This window comes from Gymnoscopelus braueri (assembly GCF_963280865.1).
Source record: "Gymnoscopelus braueri genome assembly, chromosome: 5".
Lineage (NCBI taxonomy): Eukaryota > Metazoa > Chordata > Actinopteri > Myctophiformes > Myctophidae > Gymnoscopelus > Gymnoscopelus braueri.
The window spans coordinates 47,918,999-47,939,830 of record NC_137606.1 but is presented as its reverse complement, the minus strand read 5'-3'; the positions used below and the strand labels follow the sequence as shown (position 1 = coordinate 47,939,830).

The window sequence follows — 20,832 nt, the reverse complement described above, 5'->3', positions numbered from 1 at the left end:
CACTTTCACCTCTTTTTTTCTGAGCAATATATTGGGAAACGCCTGTGAGGTAAATAACCTTAAAACCTCTATTTCGTGTTTGCTCAAGGTTCAAGGTGTACAGGTGCATAAAAGGTACATTTACAATGTCTGCTTCCTCAGACATTTGCAGCAATAATAATAATAGTAAACATACAACAACAATGAAAACAAAAGGGAACTAGAAACAACATTTCTTGGAAATTTTAAGTGTGCCTGCAGCTCGTTAAGTCTGTGCAACCTTGTGTTGGAGAGGTAGGGTGAAATAAATGAAGGCATTGTTTTAACCACTTAGCCACGATCGTACAAAGTCGAGACCTAGCTCATTCCCTAGCTCAGTGAAATGTTATGGACCTAAAATAGTGTCACTTGACTACAAAGTACCACCAATCGACTCCAAATGGCCTGAAACGTGCTCCTAACTGTTTTTTGGGTGGTCTAAATATATATATATATATTTCAAAAGTCTTCTAAGTCCTTAGCTCAAATATGGACCAAAATAGTGTCTCTACAAAGTACCACCAATCGACTCCACGTTTTGGGCACTTTTTTTAAAACATGGGTTTCAATTGGGGACTAAAAGGGGTCGTGGTTACGTAGTTTTGCGTATTACTTCTTCGTGGTAACACGTAACGGCAAGAAAAGTATTAGCCAGCTTGTCCCAGTCATTCCGCACGTTTTGATGTATATTGCCGGGGCCGTGTCAACCGTGTGGGAGGAGTAGCACTTCGGCCACCTTGTGCCAAAAGGGGCGTGTTTTCGTAGTTTTTTTGAGAATTACGTCGCAATGGTAACATTTCAAGCACACTATTCCTGGCCAAGAGTTATTTAATTATTCAGAAACCCCAGACACTGAATGTTCAAAGTTCAGTTTTTTGGGGTGTAATTGAGGTCAGAAAACAAACTAAACTAAACGGAAAGATATAACAAATAGAAATTCGATGTCATGAAACCTTTAAAGAATGGGTTTGGTGGGTGGTTGCCAGCAGTTACAGCAAAAAAGGCTGGATTCAGAGCTTGTAGACATTAGTTACCTGTACAGTAGACAAAATGTATTTTAAGTCTTGCCAACACTGAAATGAAGAAGTAAATCTGACCTCTTAATGTAAGAATCACTATTTTGAACATTACTCTTCTTTTATATGGATGCTTATTTGGATTTGTATTCAATTTAACTTCCCTACAATTAAAGCTACACATTGTTCAAGTGAGCCAAATAGAATTATGACTCATTAGGATTTAGGACTAAGGTTTTTACAATGCCATACCAAAAATATCTATTTCACTTTCGTCACACTTGAAGTTGTATATTAGGCTATTATTAATTTATTTGTGAATGAAAAGTGATCAAAGTGCTGTGCTTAGAACAGTGGTTCTCAAAGTGGGGTTCCAGGGACCCTCAGGGTTCCTTGAGGTGGTTCCAAAGGGACCCTTACAGGCCATGGACACTCTGACAGTGTAGAAATTGGTCCATTTCTGGTTCCATTTGTACGCTCTCAGAGTTATGGGGGTCCTTGAAATAAAAAACAAAAGTTTGAGAACGACTGGCTTGGAGGTGTGAGTTTTGGTAAACAGAGTTTACAGTAAGTAGATTAGAGGCAGAGCAGAGAGAGAGTCAGTCCACTCACTAACACTATAGAGTCACACAGCAGTCAAGGAGTCTGTTTCTGTTACTTACACATTCTAATACTATAGGAGTCAAAGCAGCCTGTTTGTGTTACTTACACATTTACACTGACTCCACTGTGACTCACTGCAGCTCTTACTTCTTCTTCCCTCCTAACGCCATATTCTCAGATTTTTTCTTCTGTGCCTCGTTGAACAAAAGACACACCTTTATGTTAGCAAGTGCTTGTGTGTGTGTGTGTGTGTGTGTGTGTGTGGGTGCGTAAGACAAAGTGTCAACAGATGTCAAACTAATAATGTGTTGGAGGACACTGGACCCGTGGATTGCAAACGGTGTGCCGTGAGACAAGTCCAGCTGTGCCTCTGGATTTTGCGACAACCACACATTATTATTGCAATATATTAATACGAAATGTTATGAATTATTTATTTAATTTACTATATCAGTACGTTGTGGTTGTGCACACTCATTTCCCTCCATTATGGACTAGGGGATTTTATATTCATATTACTTGGTCCAGCAAGCCAATGTAAGACAACTGATGGCACACATCTGGAACCTTATAATCTTTGACAGCTGCAAGACATTGCTGAACAACAGATATGTTTTGTCTTTCTCATGGCTTTTTTGCCATCCAACACTGCCGATAGACTTATGAGTGTAAAACAGCCTTTACTCTTAAATCAAACTTGTGTTTGTCGCATGACGGTGTCACCTTGTTAGCTTTAAAATGTGACATTTCCAGCGAGTGACATGCATGCGACATAAAATAAATTAGGCTTTACTTTAGCAAACCTATGTAACACAGAGGACGGGACAGAGTAAAGGGCCGTGCCCACCAAGAATGATAACTACAAAGATAATGTTAATGATGTGAGCATCCACACTGATGTGACATGTTGAACATCTGTGATGTGTTAAAGAGACACCCTGTAAACTGGGACGGATTTTGATTGGTTGTCAGTGTTTCTATCATTCATCAAAACACTCTGAAAGTCAACTTTGTTGTCATTGTAGTTGAGGTGTGGACTCTTTACAGTTATCATTCTTGGTTTGGACAGCCCTTAACAGACACAATACACGATAAAAAAGAAAAGAAAAGATGGAGGGTATAGAATAGAAGTTATACTTCTGTCATGGCGTCATCGATCTGTTTCAGCTCTTCGTAGTGGTCACGAGAGTCTCTCAGCGGTTGGACCATGATCTCCTCGATCTGAGGGAACAGCTGTTTGGACAACATATACAACAATGAAGTGCTACTGTAAGCAAAGGTTGCACACACACGCACACACACACACGCACGCACACGCACACACACACACACACACACACACACACACACACACACACACACACACACACACACACGCACACACACTCACATGCACACACACACACACACACACACACACACACACACACACACACACACACACACACAGACACGTTCCTACCTTCATGACAGACTCAAACATTGGAATGAGGACAAATTTGATGAATCCGATTTGAGCGGTGGGCTTGGTGACTTTCTCTCTGTCCATGAAGGGAGCCACAGGCAGACCCTCCGACTTCTCTCTGTCACTCTGGAAGACACAGCGGAGAAAACGCTCACCAAGGAGAATAGCAATTATTAAGAAGCTTTAATTGTGTCTCTTTTAGAATCAGCCTTCTAACCCAGTAGCAGTAACTCAATGGACATCACCTACAAAGCCACGTATGTCCATATGAAGAAATCCTGAACTTGTTTCAATACATAACATTTTATTTTAACCAATCCATATGGTAGAGATGTGTGTGGTATTGCATGGTAGCCACATATAACGTGAGGGGTAACTGGACAAAGTCAAATATCACAATACATTTTAACCAAATACATCGATATCGAGTGGATTATTATAAGAAAAAAAAAATTGCCGATCTACAGTATGACAAATTGGTATCATTCAAGTATAGAATATATCTTAAAGACGGGGTGCCGTGATTTTCAGTGATTCCCCCCCCCTAAAATATAATCATCAGGTATTATGGTTATACTAGGAGGAAGATTTTTCTCAAAAAAGTGTACAGAAATTGTTAAAATTGTGTCCCAAATAACGGTAGTAAAAGTAAAAGTAGGCTATCAATACTGCAATATAGAAATACTAATGCTATAAGTTAAAGTCCGGAATTCAAAATGTATTTGAGTAGTACAAAAATATTGGTATAAAAAAATACTTAAAGTACCATGTAGAAAGAAATCATAATGCAAAATATCCCATTTCACAAGTTTTCAAATGTATACAATGTATAAAAAATAGCAGATCTACAAGCTCACAATGCGTCGCATCGCGACACATTGTGAGCTTGGAGATCGCTTTTTTTAAATGGCCGAAATGTATATAGGGCTGAAGTGGGTAATGTATGCTTTGTAATAATAATCAAAATCTACAAAGTTCTCTTAAGTTTTCAAATAATATATAGTGGAGTAAAAAGTACAATATTAGTACAAAAAGTAAAAGAACAGAAAATTGGAAATACTCCGGTAAAGTAAAAGTAACTGTACTAAGTTTTTAGTAAATGTAATTAGTTACTTTACACCGCTGCTACACACACAGGGGGTGTGACACTATGACAGGCTGGTCTCTGACATGGAGGCTCAGGGTACAGTTGATGATGTCACAGGATCCAAAAGTAGTGACTGATGTCATGTTTTTAGGCAGGGTGAAAAGTTCAACCTGTAGATGGCGGCACTGAGGCATTTCTTTATGCCTGGGGGAGCCAGTAGCTCAGGAGTTAGAGCAGCCGCTTGGGAAATGTAAGGTTCTCGGTTTGATCCCCGGCTCCACCTGGGTTAGTGTCGAAGTGTCCTTGAGCAAGACACTGAAGCCCTATCTGCTCCCGATGAGCAGGTGGGTTCTCTTTCATGGCTTCCTCTGCCATCAGTGTGTGAATGAATGGGTGAATGTGATGCACCTTGTAAAGCGCTTTGGAGAAAGACGCTATATAAAGGCTCCATTTGCCTGTACTTTCACATTTCGTCTGTGTCGGGTGTAAACCTCATATATCCAAAACTATGTAACACAAAAGCAAAAGTAGCAACAAGCAGATACAAGCAGATCTACAAGCTCAAAAACTTTCAAGCTTGCAGATCTGCTACTTTTGATGCTTTTGTGTGACGCTGTAGTATGATCAAGTAGGGCGTTGATTTACGAAAAAACCAAGGGGCCAGCTTGAGATTTTTACATTGACTCTAATATGGAAGAGACAGTTCGAATATCCTGTAGTTTCGCTGTTTTACCCCTGCTGGTAGGTGGATGGGTTTTTGACGAACTTTAGACTTGATTTTCTTACCTTAATTAACATTGTCATAAATACTATATGCTTCCAGTCGCTAGTTTAAAGTGTCCTTTCAATCATCATGATATGCGTTTTGTTATATATGGTCCCATTTATTTTTAAATTTACGATAAAGTAGGCTATGCTCTAGGAGGGGCGGGATGATTTGATTGACAAGCTACACAACCAATAGCATTCATTCCCCACCCCCGCTCTTGATTGACAAGCTACCCAACCAATAGCATTCTTTAGGGATTGATTTCCGGTTCCTATTCCCGGTGGCTTTTTGGCATATATTAAAGTTGGCGGATTTCAAATTCCTGAACAATCGGCTTCATCTTCGGTCTGTAGAAACTAGAGGTGCGGCTTAGTCCATTCTTTTTATACAGTCTATGGAAAAACACACAAAAAAGCTAAAATATGGAGATAAGAGGTTTCTTGAAAATGTTGAAATCATAGGAATGACACGCTGTCGGGTTGAAACCTTGTATGTCAAAACAGTTTAGCCTACTTTTCAGGAAATGGTGAAAAAAAGAACCTGTGGATCCATTGTGGTTATTATTTAGACACAAGCTCTTCTATAATTCCCTTGACAACCCCATGTTGGGCATTATAGGCAAACAATTTCAACATAAAAACAAGTGTGTAGCGACGCGACACGTTGTAGACCTCCTATTTTCACTACTTTTGCACCTCACTGTCATATGTCAAAATAAAAAATTATTTATGTAGAATTATGTTTACAGCTCAAAAATACGATTTAATTTTTCATCACCCTTTAAAAGCAATTGTTGCGACCCCGCAAAAGACCCGGCCATAACTTGCTTCTCCAAGGGAGCTAGCTCTATTGGCGTTGCTTGTTACCTGCCGGTCTGTTGAGCTGGAGACCGGGGGTCGATTCCAGCTCAATGTGCGAAACGCTACACTATTCTTATTGTGTGTTGCAACACTGTCTCCAGCAGTTTTCAGACTGGGAGGGAGGACTACCTGATTTAGGGTGAAGGAGTGAGGTGAAGGTTACCTGGATGAAGTATTCCTCTAGCAGACAGTCCACCCAGGGTTCTGCCACCTCCGTTGGTCGCACTTCATTGGAAATGTCACAGCACTTGATCAACACCATCTTTAGCTGAAACACACAGAAAACAGCGTTTAAGGCTTTTATCCTCACGCACGCACGCACGCACGCACGCACGCACGCGCGCGCGCACACGCGCACACGCGCACACACGCACACACACACACACACACACACACACACAAAAAAACGGAAGTAGAAGAATGCATTGTACGAACACATGTGAGTTGTTCCTCGTTGGTATAGTCAAAGTTGTCTTCCACTTTGTGCTTGAAGGACTCCAGTATCTCCCCGTGTCGGGCCATGTCAGTGGCCAGGATCAGGGTGATGATCGCCTGGCAGAGGACAAAAGCACCAAAGTCAAAGTCATGTAAATCATAGTCTCTCAAGTCAAGACACATGTGTTGGCTCCAGTGGTGGAAAAAGTACTCATAATTTAAAAAGAAGTCTGGAATTCAAAATGTACTTGCCGTAAAAAGGTACAAAAGCATTGGTATCAAAAATATTCTTAAAGTAGCAAAAGTAAAAGTACTCATAATGATGCCCCATGCATTTTACAAGATTTCTAATTTGAAAATAGCAGATCTACAAGCAATCGGCTATTTTCAAATGGCCGAAATGTATGGGCTGAAGTGGGTAATGTATGTTTTGTAATGATAATCAAAATCTACAACGTAACTAGTTAACCAAAGTTTTCAAATAATTTCACTCAGTGGAGTAAAAGTACAATATTTTCCTCTGAGATGTAGTGGGGTAGAAGAAATAGTATTGAAATTTTTAAATACTGAAGAAAGTTAAACTACCTCAAAATGTTACTTAAGTACAGTACTTGAGTACATGTACTTAGTTACTTTACACCATTGCTCTCAAGACTATACTGTATGTGTTGGCGCCCACAATTTTCAAATGCTTCCACCAAACAGCCTGTACTTCGAAAGCTCTGAAAATGAGTGGAAAGTAAAGCAGCTGTCCCACCTCCCCCACTCCTGTTTCACCTGTGCAGCCAGCCACGTACACAAGTGGTTCTCAAAGTGGGGTCCGGGGTCCCCCAGGGGTCCTTGAGGAGGTTTCAGGTGGTCCCCAGATAAATTAGTTAATATAGTGTAGCAGTAGAGGTTCAGAGCCTCTGCCTAATGACCAAAATCCTAATATCTCCCCCGACCAAGGGAGAATTCCCCTTTAGGCTAGCGGTTAAGATGTTGGCATTCCACATGTGAAACCCAGGTTCGATTCCCTGCCATTACAATAGTATCAAAATCAGTTTAACTTTTAATCAACAATGCAAACCACATCTTTCCTATCAAGTCGGCAAATCAATACATTGTCCTGATCAACCTGCACATCAAATGACATCCCTATCACGTTTGTTTGAAGGAAGTGTTTGTTTCAGACTGCATTTACCCAACAGTTTCACTGTATGGCTCTTGTTTCAGACTGCATTTACCCAACATATGGCTCTTGTTTCAGACTGCATTTACCCAACAGTTTCACTGTATGGCTCTTGTTTCAGACTGCATTTACCCAACAGGTTCACTTTATGGCTCTTGTTTCAGACTGCATTTACACTCAACAGGTTCACTGTATGGCTCTTGTTTCAGACTGCATTTACCCAACAGGTTCATTGTATGGCTCTTGTTTCAGACTGCCTTTAGACTGGACACAGACATTTGCTTCAGACAACGCATCTGAAACGTCACAACCCATTCCCCATGATGTCACAATATCTCCCATACCGGAAGTTAACAGGAAAACTGCCACTCTGAGGTGCATGTGTGAGCCCAGCCTTACCCAACAGCTTGGCTGTAAGCCAGGGGTCTTCAACAGGGGGTCTGGGACCCTTAGGGGGTCCTCAGAGTTACTACGGGGGGCCACCAAATCTTTCTGTGATAGGATCTTTTTTTTTTACATTAACCTTCAACCCTATTCTGAGGGGAACATTAGCCAAAAATAGCAGATCGGCTAGGTTTGGTGTAAAGGGAAAAAAAGTATTGAGGGTTTGAGTGGTTAAATGTCTTAAAATACACTTTTAGATCCATTATTAGAAGATAAAGTGTAAGAAAGACAGTGGTGGAAAGTAACTAAGTACATTTACTTAAGTACTGTACCTAAGTACAATTTAGAGGTACTTGTACTTTACTTGAGTATTTCCAATTTCCAATACTTTTACTTCTACTCCACTACATCTCTGAGGCAAATATTGTACTTTTACTCCACTACAATTATTTGAAAGATTTAGTTACTAGTTACCTTTCAGATATAAATTATGATATTATGAAACATACATTAACCACTTTAGCCCTATTTTAAACATAGGCTATTTGAAAATAGCCGATCTACAAGCTCACAACGTGTCGCGATGCGACGCGTTGTGAGCTTGTAGATCTGCTATTTTCAAACATTTTAGTACTTTTACTTTTGGTACAGTACTTTAAGTACATTTTGATGCCGATACTTTTGTACTTTTAATCAAGTAAATTTAGAATTCTGAACTTTTACTTGTAACAGAGTATTTCTATATTGTAGTATTGATACTTTTACTTAAGTAAAGAATTTGAGTAGGCTACTTTTTCCACCACTGAAGAAAGATAAACAAAAAACAATTGACCAAAAAAACACTGATGAAAGTGACAAGTCTATGAAGCTATCTATGAAATCTTTGAAAAGACAATTTTATGCAATATGCAGTAGGGGGTCCCTGCTTCATCTTTCTCTCAGCTAAGGGGTCCTTGGCCTGAAAAACGTTGAAGACCCCCTGCTGTAAGCTAAGGTCAAATGGAGCTTACTTGTCGTATGAGCTTGAAGGCCTCGGGATCCACGTTGGCAAAGATGTTGCACTCCGGCAGAGCCAGGACCTGGAAGGCCACGGCACAGTGGTGGTTCTCCAGGGGAGAGATGTCGTTGTAGCGTACTGCCAGCTCTGTGCGCGCATTGATCTGGTATCTGATGGATGCATGGATGGATGGATGCATGGATGAAGAGAAAGTCATAAAGTTTTCATCGAATAATCTAATGAATGCAGAAAAACAACAACAGGTCCTTTCTTTTAAAGGAGTAGTTCACCAAAAACATGACTTATTTTCCATCAATTACACACCCCATGAAGCCTTGAATTCATGGAGAATTCTTAGTTTTTGTCGTATTCCTAAGCCAATAATCAAAGAGTCGGTCATCAATTATTAGCTTAAGCTTAGCTAAGCCTTAGCTTGACAAAAACAAAAAAAACTCCATGAATTCAATGTTTCACGGGGTGTGTAATTGATAGATTTTTTTGGGGTGAACTACTCCTTTAAGACAGGGTTAATCAACTAGGTTAGGCATTGTTAAATGACTTGTAGTCGGGGGCCACAAGACTGTGACAACAGAAATGAACAAAATATTCATGGTTAACCGTTTGTTGTGTGCTATACAGTTAGGTCCGATAGGACACAACAATGGACATATTATGTCCAATATGGTAACTTATTAGGGCCTGCTTCATACTGCATTTATGCATCTTGATGTTTGATAAGATCATTTCTGTGCCAGTCTTGATTGATTGATTGAATACTTTATTAACAGTTTGCAATTTGTTTACAATGATTGTTAAAAGGATAACACAAAAAGCCCTTGGGGCTTGTTTCCATTGTAGTCCTTTATAGTGCACAGGCTTAGCTTTTTATATTAACCCATTAAAACCTGGAAAGCATGTGCTATTTTTGAAAAATCATGAAAATGTTTGCAAATCTTTGAATATACATATTGTTACGTATAAAACGAACATGTTTAACTCAAAATCTTTGCTTCTGGGGGAGCCTGGAACAACAGCTGGCAAGGTGAAGTGTTTACACGTTCGTATGAATGAAAGGTTTTAGCTTTTGTTTTGAGCACCTGGCTGATAAGAGCACAAGCTGTTTGAAGTGGAGGAAGATGGAGAAGATGGAAGATTGACAAAATCCACTCAAAACGAAAAGGTCTTTACACTTATACTTTTGCTAGCCTACTTAACACCAATTTAACACCAGATCATTTTCTTAAGTACATATGAAGTGAGCTGTATTTTCTTATGGGTAACTTACTGATCAAAGATTACAGTTAACCGCATTTGGGTTTGTAGCAGTGTCTTGACTGCAAATGCAGCACTGGTGGGTTTTAATTTGGGACCCTGAGTGAGTCACTAATATTCCTCCATTCTAAATAGTAGGCTACATTTTATTCTCATCGGTTGATGGTTGATTAACCATTAACGAACTTTGGTTAACGGTTATGAAAAACATTCAAAATGAACCATTTAATAATAATTTTGTACATTTATTTTTACATTGGACTATGGAATGTGTTCCAGGGGCCACAAGAAAGCTCTGCTGGGGCCAGTTGAATATCACCTTTTAATATTTTTCTTTTCTAACAGAAAGATCTTAGCACAACCTGATAGTACTGCTGAACCCCAACATGCATAAAATAATTCAGCATTCTTTCGAACACCAACTCCACAGCTCCATGACAATATTGCACAGGCAATGCTTGGACATCTGCAGCGATGCGTCTCTCAACACCCCTATAAAGAGATGCCCAATGGCCCCATCGCATTCGTCTAAATATAGAGAGCTCCATCGCCTCCTTCCCCTGCCTTTACATGTGCTGGACAAAAACTATAGCTGGACTTAGATGGTTAAAACTGAATGTTCTTAACCATAAAGATGTTCTGTTTGATAAGAAACCAAGGAGAGGAGAGCAACTAGAAGACAACACAGGATACGATACAGGGTTGCGGGAGTTGTTTTTAACCAGTTGTTCGAGGACCCCCAGTCTGATATGCATTAGGCCACAGAACCCCATTTGATAACATTAGCTTTTTCACAATGCCATACCGAAAAAATATCAACTTCACTTTCTTCACACTTGAAGTTGTATACAGTAGGCTATTTCATTCATTTATTTGTGAATGAAAAGTGATCAAAGTTCTGTGCTTAGAACACTGATTCTCAAAGTCCAAGGACCCTCAAGGTTCCTTGAAGGGGTTCCAAATGGATCAGAACAGTGGGTTGCGCACACATCCAGTTCGTCGCTGGATGTGTGGTGTCTGGATTGCTCCTAAGTGTTTACTTAACACTTAAATGGACCCTTACGGGTCTGTAACTCTGAGAGTGTACAAATGGATTTGTCCCCCCCCCCCCCCAGACCCAACAGGCCCCCCAGACCCAGCATTGAGAAACAGTGTTTTCAACTGTTGGTGAAAACACTGATGGAGATGGAGAGAGACTCTTACGTGTTGTTGTAGCCAGGGTGGTCCAGATCATGACACACTGCAGCTGTCATTAGAATGCCCATGTCTGTCAAAGTCAACTTCTCCTATAGGGAAGACACACACGTAAATAAATACAGGCACATACACACACACACACGTTTGTATTATACTCGTGAGGACATCAACATTTTAAGACAGTGATTTTATTAATGGCATTTTAAACACAAGCCCACAATGCGTCGCAGCGCCACACACACACACACACACACACACACACACACACACACACACACACACACACACACACACACACACCCACACCCACACCCACACCCACACCCACACCCACACCCACACCCACACACACACACACACACACACACACACACACACACACACACACACACACCTCACCTGTAGGTTGCAGAGGTTAATCATGCCATACATCATCTGACTGACACAGAAGCAGTGGCGGAAGTTGTGGAAGGGGTTACTGCGGTAGTTCTCCTGAATGGCCAACTAAGGAGACACACGTTCATTGTTCACGTAATGACTCACTCATTGACATGTGTGTGTGTGCTCTGGTCATATAGTATTTCCACTTTGATCCGGTACACATAACAATGCACTTTTTCAAATCTTCTAGTTCTACCATTAGCATCTCTATCCCAGTAAATCCACATCAAAACCAGAAAATCTAAATGTAGCATGAAAAAAAAAAAAAAGCGTTTTGAGCATGTCATAGGCGAATCATTGGCAAAGATGGGCGAACATTCAGTGAAAAAAAATCTACAAGTTCACAACGCATCTGCGACACAGAGAGAGAGCTTGTAGACCAGCAATTTTTTTTTGCTATTTACGAAGTATCCAGTACAGGGTTTAAGCGGTTAACCCATAATACTGTAGAAGCTCGTGCGGTCATTAAAGCCATCTGAGCAGCCATCTGCTGGGTGAAGCTGTAAAAGTATATTCCCCTCCCCAGGCATGTTCCACAGAGCCAGTCTGCGGTAACCTTACCAGCCAGCGTTTGAGTGTGATGGGGTTCATGTTGAATTCCTTCACCAGACCCAGGTCATGGTACATGTATTCCAGACAGCTCAACATCTGCAGCCACAATGGAGGAACGAGATGGTCAGCACCAGATAAACGTCTCAAAACCTCCTGTAACTGTCAAAATACACCATGCGCTGTCTAAACTTGCTGCTGCCCGATGATGTTGGTTATCTTGAACCAAGACTACTACTGACACACATCAAAATGTGTCTCTCACGCCAGACAACTCTTACACAATCTTCACATAGTCTGCAACTCTACATAATTTAAAGTTGTAACAGGACACAACAGGTTTTGATTGATTGATGTACTTTATTTAGTAAGACATGAGAACATCAGTACATGGAAGTACAAATTCACAATACAAGGTCTACTAAACTGGGAGACTCATTAAGCACTGAGCTTGTTTAAGATGAGATCCCCATGCACACAAATCATGATGACATATAAGAGACAGACAGATATTCACACTACTATACAGAATGTCATACAATCAGCTTACAGGTTACTGGTATGAAGAGTGAAAATAAATGTACAAGAGAAGAAAAAGAAATAGGGGGGGGGGGGGGGGTAGGGGGGTAGGTTAAGACTTAGACAGGGGCCATTTTCGAATTGCAGCCTCCTGAAGGTGTATCTTAAGGGCAGTTTTGAAAGTGTGCAGGGTTTTACACTCCTTTACTCCTTTTGGTAGGGCATTCCACATTTTTGATGAATAGCATAAGAACGAGTTCATTCCCTTTGTTGAGCCAAATCTGGGTTGAACATGATTTGTGGAGCTGCCTCTGGTGTTATGATCGTGGACTTCATTAACATTTAGGAAGTATTTAGACAAATACAGGGGGATCCCAATGTTGTGGTGTATCTTGAAGACCAGGCCCATAGCAAGTTGCTGTACTCTGTCCTCAACCCTAAGCCATCCAATCCTAGCAAAATGAGCAGGGGTTAGATGGGTTTTGTGATTGAGGCCAAGGAGTAGCCTTACTAGTTTGTTTTGGGATGTTTGGAGCCTTGTTTTTAAGGCCTTGGAGGTGTTGTGATACCATGAAGTGCATAATCATAATAACCTTGTATGAGGGCCCCTGCGAGAATCTTCAGAGTATTCTTTCTTACGTCCAATCCTATGCAAAAAGCGTGTTCTTTGGTTAACCTTTTTGATCGCTCTTTCGACGTTTTTGTTACCGGAGAGGTTTGCCTCCAAGATGGAACCCAGGTAGGTAATTTCCTCCTTTCTTGTGATAACATCATCACCCACTTTGATCATGAAGCTCTCAGTCTTGCTAAGGTTAGGACTGGACCCAAAGAGGATGGATTCAGTTTTACCCAGGTGTAATGATAGTTTGTTGTCGGAGAGCCAGATGCAGATCTTGTTGAGTTCAGCTGAGAGTTTTCTCAACCTGCAGCCTGTCCCTGTCCGAGACCAGCAGAGCCGAGTCATCTGCGAACAGGAACAGTTTGCAGTCGCAAGCTGAAGACATATCGTTCACATATATCAGGAACAGTAAAGGTCCTAGTATACTTCCTTGCGGAACACCACATGTCACTGGGAGGGGAGGGGACTGGGTGCCGTTTACTTCCACCACTTGCTCCCTCCCTTCCAGGTAGGATCTCATCCAGCTCACCGACGTATCATCAAAACCTATTGTTTTGAGCTTATCAATCATAATTGGGTAATTAACGGTGTCAAAGGCCTTCTGGAGGTCCAGCATGACCATGCCGCAATATTTGCCCTTGTCGACATCTTGTTTGATAGGTTAAGTCGTTCAAATAGAGAAGGCATGTGTCAGTGGAGTGGTTTGTTCTGAAACCAGATTGGAATTTGTAAATTAGATTTTTCTCGGCAAGATACTTATCAACCTGTTCATAGACAATTTTTTTCATGACTTTCGAGATGGAGCTAAGAATAGAAATAGGGCGGTAGTTGCCAGGGTCTAATTGGTTTCCTTTTTTGTACAGAGGGGTCACCCTTGCTTTTTTGAAGTCGTTAGGGACCCGTCCCTGTATGATGGAGAGGTTTATTATGTGAGTAATGATTGGAGCAATGGAGGCGGCTGAGTCTTTTAGAAATTTGGCAGGGATATTGTCGAGTCCTGTGGCTCTGTGTTGTTGAAGTGCACTAAATTTTTTAAACACCTCATCTGTTGACACAGGGGAGAGTTTAAAATCATCTTTGCGTACACCTTGTTTTTCGTAAAATGAGTCAACATACTCTTTACCATAGCACCCAGAGTGAGGGGGTAGTTTTTCAACCAGTTCTGAGGCTACGGTCGTAAAGAATATGTTGAGGATTTTACTCACTTCCCGATTTGTTGTAGTGAGAGTCTCCTTCACCTTGAGGTTTATGTTTGTAAACCTGGTTTTCAATTTTTTGCTGCAGCCTAGTTGGTTGTTGAATAGCTTCCAAAGCTCTCGTGGTTTGTTTTGATTATCCTCAATTTTGTCATCGAGGTAGCTTTTTTCTGCTAACAGGAGCATGCCATTTACCTGGTTTCTTAGCATGTTTCTCTCTTTTTTGAGATTAGCTATGTGGGATTCGAGACCTTTGTTAAAGCATTTGGCGAGTTTGATCCTACCTTTATGAAGCTCAGAACTCTTTTTGTTTCTGACTTTCATGGCAGTAAGGATGTCCGAATTCATCCATGGTACCGAGCGGGTTTTGACCCTGATGGTTTTCATGGGAGCCACACTGTCCAAAATTTGAATGAATTTGGTTTTGAAGCCAAGCCAAGATTCGTCTACCTGTGTGCTGTTTAGTACGTCGGACCAGTCCTGTTCCTCTAGCCTGTGATCTAAGTCCTCACTCTTGTAGTTTTTGAGGTCTCTGATCGTGACTGATTTGTGGTAACCGGTCTAGGTTTACGTTTCTTTCTGGTGTAAAAGATCATGTTATGATCAGATATGCCACAGGTAGAAACACCACTATTGAGGATTTTGTCCTTGTCCGTTGTTAGAATGAGATCTATGGTAGTTTGAGTGGAAACACACAGCCTTGTGGGCTGAGTGATCAGCTGGTGGAATGAGTGCCGATCACAAAACCCCCTGAATGACTTAAACATTGACGCTTCCTTACGGAGCATGTCTGTGTTAAAGTCACCAAGAAGTATTGTCTCCGCATGGTCCACCTTAGCTAAACACTCCTCAAGTCTATCATAGAAATCAGTCTGGTTAGGAGGTCTGTATATGGTACCGACTAGCACAGGTTTAGCATGTTTAAAAAGGATCTCGACCCACACAGCTTCAATGGCTGCATCTTTCAGGTCTTCGCAAAGGATGCAGTCATTGTCTTTATGTACATACATGCATACACCACCCCCATTTCTGTTCCTGTCTTTCCTGAAGAGTTTGTAGTTTACAATCTCAATCTCAGAGTCCATTATCGTGTGAGTTTAGTTTCAGAGAAAGTTAAAATGTCAACCTTACCATCACAAAACATCTGCTTGATTTCAGTTAGCTTGTTTCCTACAAGGGAATTCACATTGAGGTGAATCATGTGCAAGCCCACACCAAACGATTTGTTCATGTGTTCAATGGAGAGGTGTTTATCCACTGAGAGCCCAGGTTGATGAGCAGTTTCGGTGGGGGAGGGAGGTGTTGTGGTGTTGGCGTCCATCAAAGCCTCTGTGTCGTCGTAAGCAACCAGCTGTGAAGCTTGGGGGATGGGGGGTTGGGGGATGCGGGATTTGGGGGGGCCTTCGTCTGGTTCTTCGAGGTCCATCCTGGCTGTATCGCCGCCTGAAACCGATGTGTGTCCTTGGATCGGCTTCGTCGTGGTGCGTCGATGCGGGTGTCGTCGAAGACGGCTGCGGTGTCGATATAGTCCGAGGGTGCGTTGGTTTGCTGGGACGGAGGGCTACTGGTGTTAGCGTAGCGTTGTTGTTGTTCACCGTTGCTGTTGGCAACGTTAGCAACATTAGCAACGGTAGCAACGTTGGCAAAGTTATCTTCCCTCGTTAGACGGGCAGTAGTTTGCCTGGTGGTAACTGGGCCTGGATTGAAGTGGATATCACCCGATAGGAGAGGAAATAGGATGATTATATTTCTTCGGTCCATGCGTCCTGTCGGGGGCACGTTCTTTCTAGCCGAATTCATGGCTAGGAGCGTATGGAGAGCTCCAGCTGCGAATCCCAGATGTTTTGTTGATTCTGTAGCGCCGAGTAAGTAGAAGTCAGAGTGTTTTTCATGTTTCATTTCCCGTGGATTCCCCTTTTCTGTCTCCATCAGGTGTAGATTCTGTGGAGAGTTGAGGAATGAATCCGTAGTCCACAGAAGGATAAAGAGGAAAAGTAGGGTGTAATCCAGCAGAAATCTGGCAAAAACGTTGCTGTGAGTGCGAGAGCTCGTTCGCCCATGAGCTTGTTCGCCCATGAGCTCGTTCGTGAGAGCTAGTTCGGGAGCTAGTTCGCATGCGACCGTCCATCTCGGCGTCTAGACTACTGATATCAGGACTAAATATGTCACGTCAAATGTACCATAGCCGACGACTTAATATCCAAATATATATGTACACTCACTTGAGTCCTGCTCGCCATGTCCTGCAGAAGCAGGTCATTTCCATTCATGAAAACAAAACAAAAATTAATTTCCATTTCTGCTAAGCAGTAGGTTAGTTAGACTTTGACTATTTTGGTTTCCACTTCAAGGTTCAAGGTTAGGCTACTTTATTTTGTCTCCTGTGGGAGAAATTTGTCTAAAATTTAAATTAAATTAATAAATGTCACCCTTGGTCACTTAGGAACAACTAGTAGAGCCGAATCAGAGGATCTCAGGCTACTACGGGACAGGCACATAGGGTTCCAGCCACCCAGGGGTGACCAGGAAGGGGAAGCGAGGACATAACAGGGTTGATATGAACAAACAAACCTCATTGTGTTCCCAGTGCCAGACGTCAAACGTAGGCTTCTTCAGGGCCTCGATGGTCTCCTGAGACAAGGTGTACTGTACACACACCAGATGGACAACATCGTTATAAGTTGAAACAAGGTGTAGCCTACTGTACACACAGCACATGGACAACATTGTTATAAGTTGAAACAAGGTGTACTGTACACACAGCACATGGACAACATCATTATAAGTTTAAATCAGCCAGTCAATATTTCTCAAAACTTGTTCCATTCGAGACCCAAAACATACATTTGGTGTCTCCCTGGGACCCAAACTTTTCAAAAATAGTGAAAATAGCCAATCTATAGGCTCACAACACGTCATGAGCTTGTAGATCTGCTACTATCACTATTTCTAATACGCTTTTATCTATTTAGGGAAGAATTATTTTATTGTATCATATTTTGGAATATTTCTGAATTGCCTTTGAATTTAAAAATATTAATTTAAAGTTTACATTCTTGAAAATCTTTTGAAATAATAATTAAAAACATTGGTTAGTAAATGTAAAAAAAATGTTTTTACTCGCGAAGCATAAAAATGGTTACTGATACAATGTTTGGGAAACACTGTCTCAGCATTTATCTGAAGGGACTGCATGGTGTTATCAACATGCAAGGTGCGGGGACTGGCACCTTTTTGTTTTTGTTTTACTGTGTTGTGAGTGATTATTGTTATTTTTATATGGCTGCTATCTTGGCCAGGTCTCTCTCGTAAAAGAGATTTTCTGATCTCAACGAGACTTCCTAAAAAATAAGGTAAAATAAAAATAAATACAGTACCTTTGGATAACTGGGAACATCTCGTCTAGGAGTGACCTCTGTGTAGTAGTTGTATTTACAAGAGCAGTTTACTCTGAAGCCATGAGATGGAAAATCAAACAACTTCATTGGTCTCTCTCTCTAAATCATTAACATGTGAATGTCTTAATATATAAATGCAATTAGTATAATAAATTGTGTCACACAGCTGGTGGCTAGAGTTTCATTTTTACCTGCTGCCACCCTTGGAGGAGGTGATCTCATCTCGTAGTTTCCTCAGATCGTTTTTACACTTGTCAATCTCTACCACCTTCAAGCCTTCCACTGAAACGACAACCCGTGTGTGGACTGATATGCAGTGGTGGAAAGTATCTAAGTACATGTACTCAAGTACTGCACTCAGAAGGCTCTGACTGTGCTTAAAGGAGAATTTTGGACTAAAGTTTCTTACCTTTTCTATGACGTTATGATATCTTAGGATGAATGGTACAGTAGAACATTTTCATAACTCCACCCCTGAGCCGCCACAGCTTAAAAGGTGCGCGGATAGGCCTTAGGTTAGATCACATATTTTAATAGCTTTAAAAAAAAAAAAAAATGGTGAGATCTGACGTTCATAGTGACAGAACACTATGCAACCAAAAAAAAACAAAACAAAAAACAGAAGTCTCGCTAGACGAGATTGAAATCTCGAGATTTCAATCTCGTCTAGCGAGAATTCTGTTTTTTTTTTTTTTTTTTTTTTTTTTTTTTGGGGGGGACTGTTCTGTCACTATGAACGTCAGATCTCACCATTTTTTTTTAAAGAAAAAGCTATTAAAATATGTGATCTAACCTAAGGCCTATCCGCGCACCTTTTAAGCTGTGGTGGCTCAGGGGTGGAGTTATGAAATTTTTCTACTGTACCATTCATCCTAAGATATCATAACGTCATAGAAAAGGTAAGAAAACTTTAGTCCAAAATTCTCCTTTAAGTACAATTTTGAGGTACGTTTACATTACTGGAGTATTTCCAATTTTCAATAATTTTACTTCTACTCCATTACATGTCAAAGGCAAATATTGTACCTTTACTCCACTATAAGTATTTGAAAACTTTAGCTACATTGTAGATTTTGATTATTATTACAAAACCACTTCCTATATATACTTTGGCAATTTGAAAATAACTGATCTACAAGTGTTCTACAACACTCGTAGATCCGCTATTTTCAAAGGATTTGTTATACATTTGAAAACCTTTGAAATGGGACCTTCTGCATAATGAGTACTTTTACTTTTGGTACTTTAAGTTCATTTTGACACCAATACTTTTGTACTTTCACTCAAGTAAATTTTGAATACCGGGCTTTTACTTGTAACAGAGTATTTCTACATTGCAGTATTGATTGATTGATACTTTTACATAAGTAAAACAATTTAGTACTTTTTCCACCACTGCTGATATGCATGGAAACTCTTTATGAATACAAAATGCTTTCATTTCAGTGTAGAGAGACGGGAAACTAAGGGCGCAGAGAGAGAGAGAGAGAGAGAGAGAGAGAGAGAGAGAGAGAGAGAGAGAGAGAGAGAGAGAGAGAGAGAGAGAGAGAGAGAGAGAGAGAGAGAGAGAGAGAGAGAGAGAGAGAGAGAGAGAGAGACAACAGGGACAGACACAGAGACAGGGGTTGCATTCAAACCAGACAGAGACAGAGACAGGGACAGAGACAGAGACAGAGACAGAGACAGAGACAGAGACAGGGACAGGGACAGGGACAGAGACAGAGACAGAGACAGAGACAGGGACAGAGACAGAGACAGAGACAGGGACAGGGACAGGGACAGGGACAGGGACAGGGACAGGGACAGGGACAGGGACAGGGACAGAGACAGAGACAGGGACAGGGACAGGGACAGGGACAGGGACAGGGACAGGGACAGGGACAGGGACAGAGACAGAGACAGGGACAGGGACAGGGACAGGGACAGGGACAGGGACAGAGACAGAGACAGAGACAGGGACAGAGACAGAGACAGAGACAGAGACAGAGACAGGGACAGGGACAGGGACAGGGACAGGGACAGGGACAGGGACAGGGACAGGGACAGGGACAGGGACAGGGACAGGGACAGAGACAGAGACAGAGACAGAGACAGAGACAGAGACAGAGACAGGGACAGGGACAGGGGTTGCATTCAAACCAGAGTCCTCGGGTTTGCCTGTGCACTAACTGGCTGAGCCTCCGGGCACGCCCACAGCAATCTTTTTGAGACAAACTGGAGATGTTGTTATATAGACACAAGCTGACTGGTCTACTTTCATATGAACTCAGACAGAAAAGCTAGAAGAAGAATTTCACAGTTCACACACTTGTGAGAATCAATTGCAAGCAACAACAACAACAACAACAACAAAAGAACAACAACAAATAAACACCTACATTCCACACGTTTCTCCAGCATGGCTAGCCTGTTAGTGACCTCCGTCTTCAACTCATTGATGCGAAAAGCTCTGCAAGGAGACAAAGAGTTGTTCATATAGGGTCACATAAACACTGATGTGTGAGAATGATGTGTAGCCTGGGCTGGGCTAGGGGGTGAAATATTTTTTTGTTTGTTTTCGTGTCGTGAAAAGGGAGGAGGAAAGAGGTAGAGAAAGAGCAAGGAGAAAAGCACAGGATAGAAACAGGTCAAATAATCGAAATATATGTTTACGTATAGAGCGTATGTATAGCAGGTATGTACTGTGCCCTGCCAAGCCAAAGTGCAGTAACTACGGGGGGGAAAATCACTGATATATGCAGATGAGTACGTGATGTGTTACCATAAGGTGAGGTTAAAAGTAACGGCAGGTGCAGTACATAAGGTGCAGTTCACTAGAATGAACTGCACCATCACT

The 20,832-nt window shown here is 41.4% G+C and overlaps 1 protein-coding gene across 2 annotated transcripts in view; it reads right to left on the bottom strand.

Annotated features, from left to right (window-relative positions):
* Positions 1–1,780: 1,780 nt before the first annotated feature.
* The window catches only part of pde9ac (phosphodiesterase 9ac), a gene marked incomplete at both ends in the record, with an annotated part of 26,215 nt that continues 7,163 nt past the window's right edge, over positions 1,781–20,832 (bottom strand). The window contains 13 exons of one of the 2 annotated variants that reach the window (XM_080428339.1): positions 1,781–1,831; positions 2,775–2,870; positions 3,100–3,228; positions 5,982–6,086; positions 6,254–6,370; positions 8,819–8,975; positions 11,281–11,363; positions 11,674–11,778; positions 12,277–12,363; positions 17,170–17,244; positions 17,976–18,048; positions 18,188–18,278; positions 20,375–20,445. In XM_080428339.1, coding sequence (XP_080284465.1) covers positions 1,781–1,831; positions 2,775–2,870; positions 3,100–3,228; positions 5,982–6,086; positions 6,254–6,370; positions 8,819–8,975; positions 11,281–11,363; positions 11,674–11,778; positions 12,277–12,363; positions 17,170–17,244; positions 17,976–18,048; positions 18,188–18,278; positions 20,375–20,445 — 1,240 coding nt within the window. Of the gene's footprint in view, positions 1,835–2,774; positions 2,871–3,099; positions 3,229–5,981; positions 6,087–6,253; positions 6,371–8,818; positions 8,976–11,280; positions 11,364–11,673; positions 11,779–12,276; positions 12,364–17,169; positions 17,245–17,975; positions 18,049–18,187; positions 18,279–20,374; positions 20,446–20,832 lie in introns of both variants that reach the window. The other variant, XM_080428338.1, reaches the window with a different exon arrangement.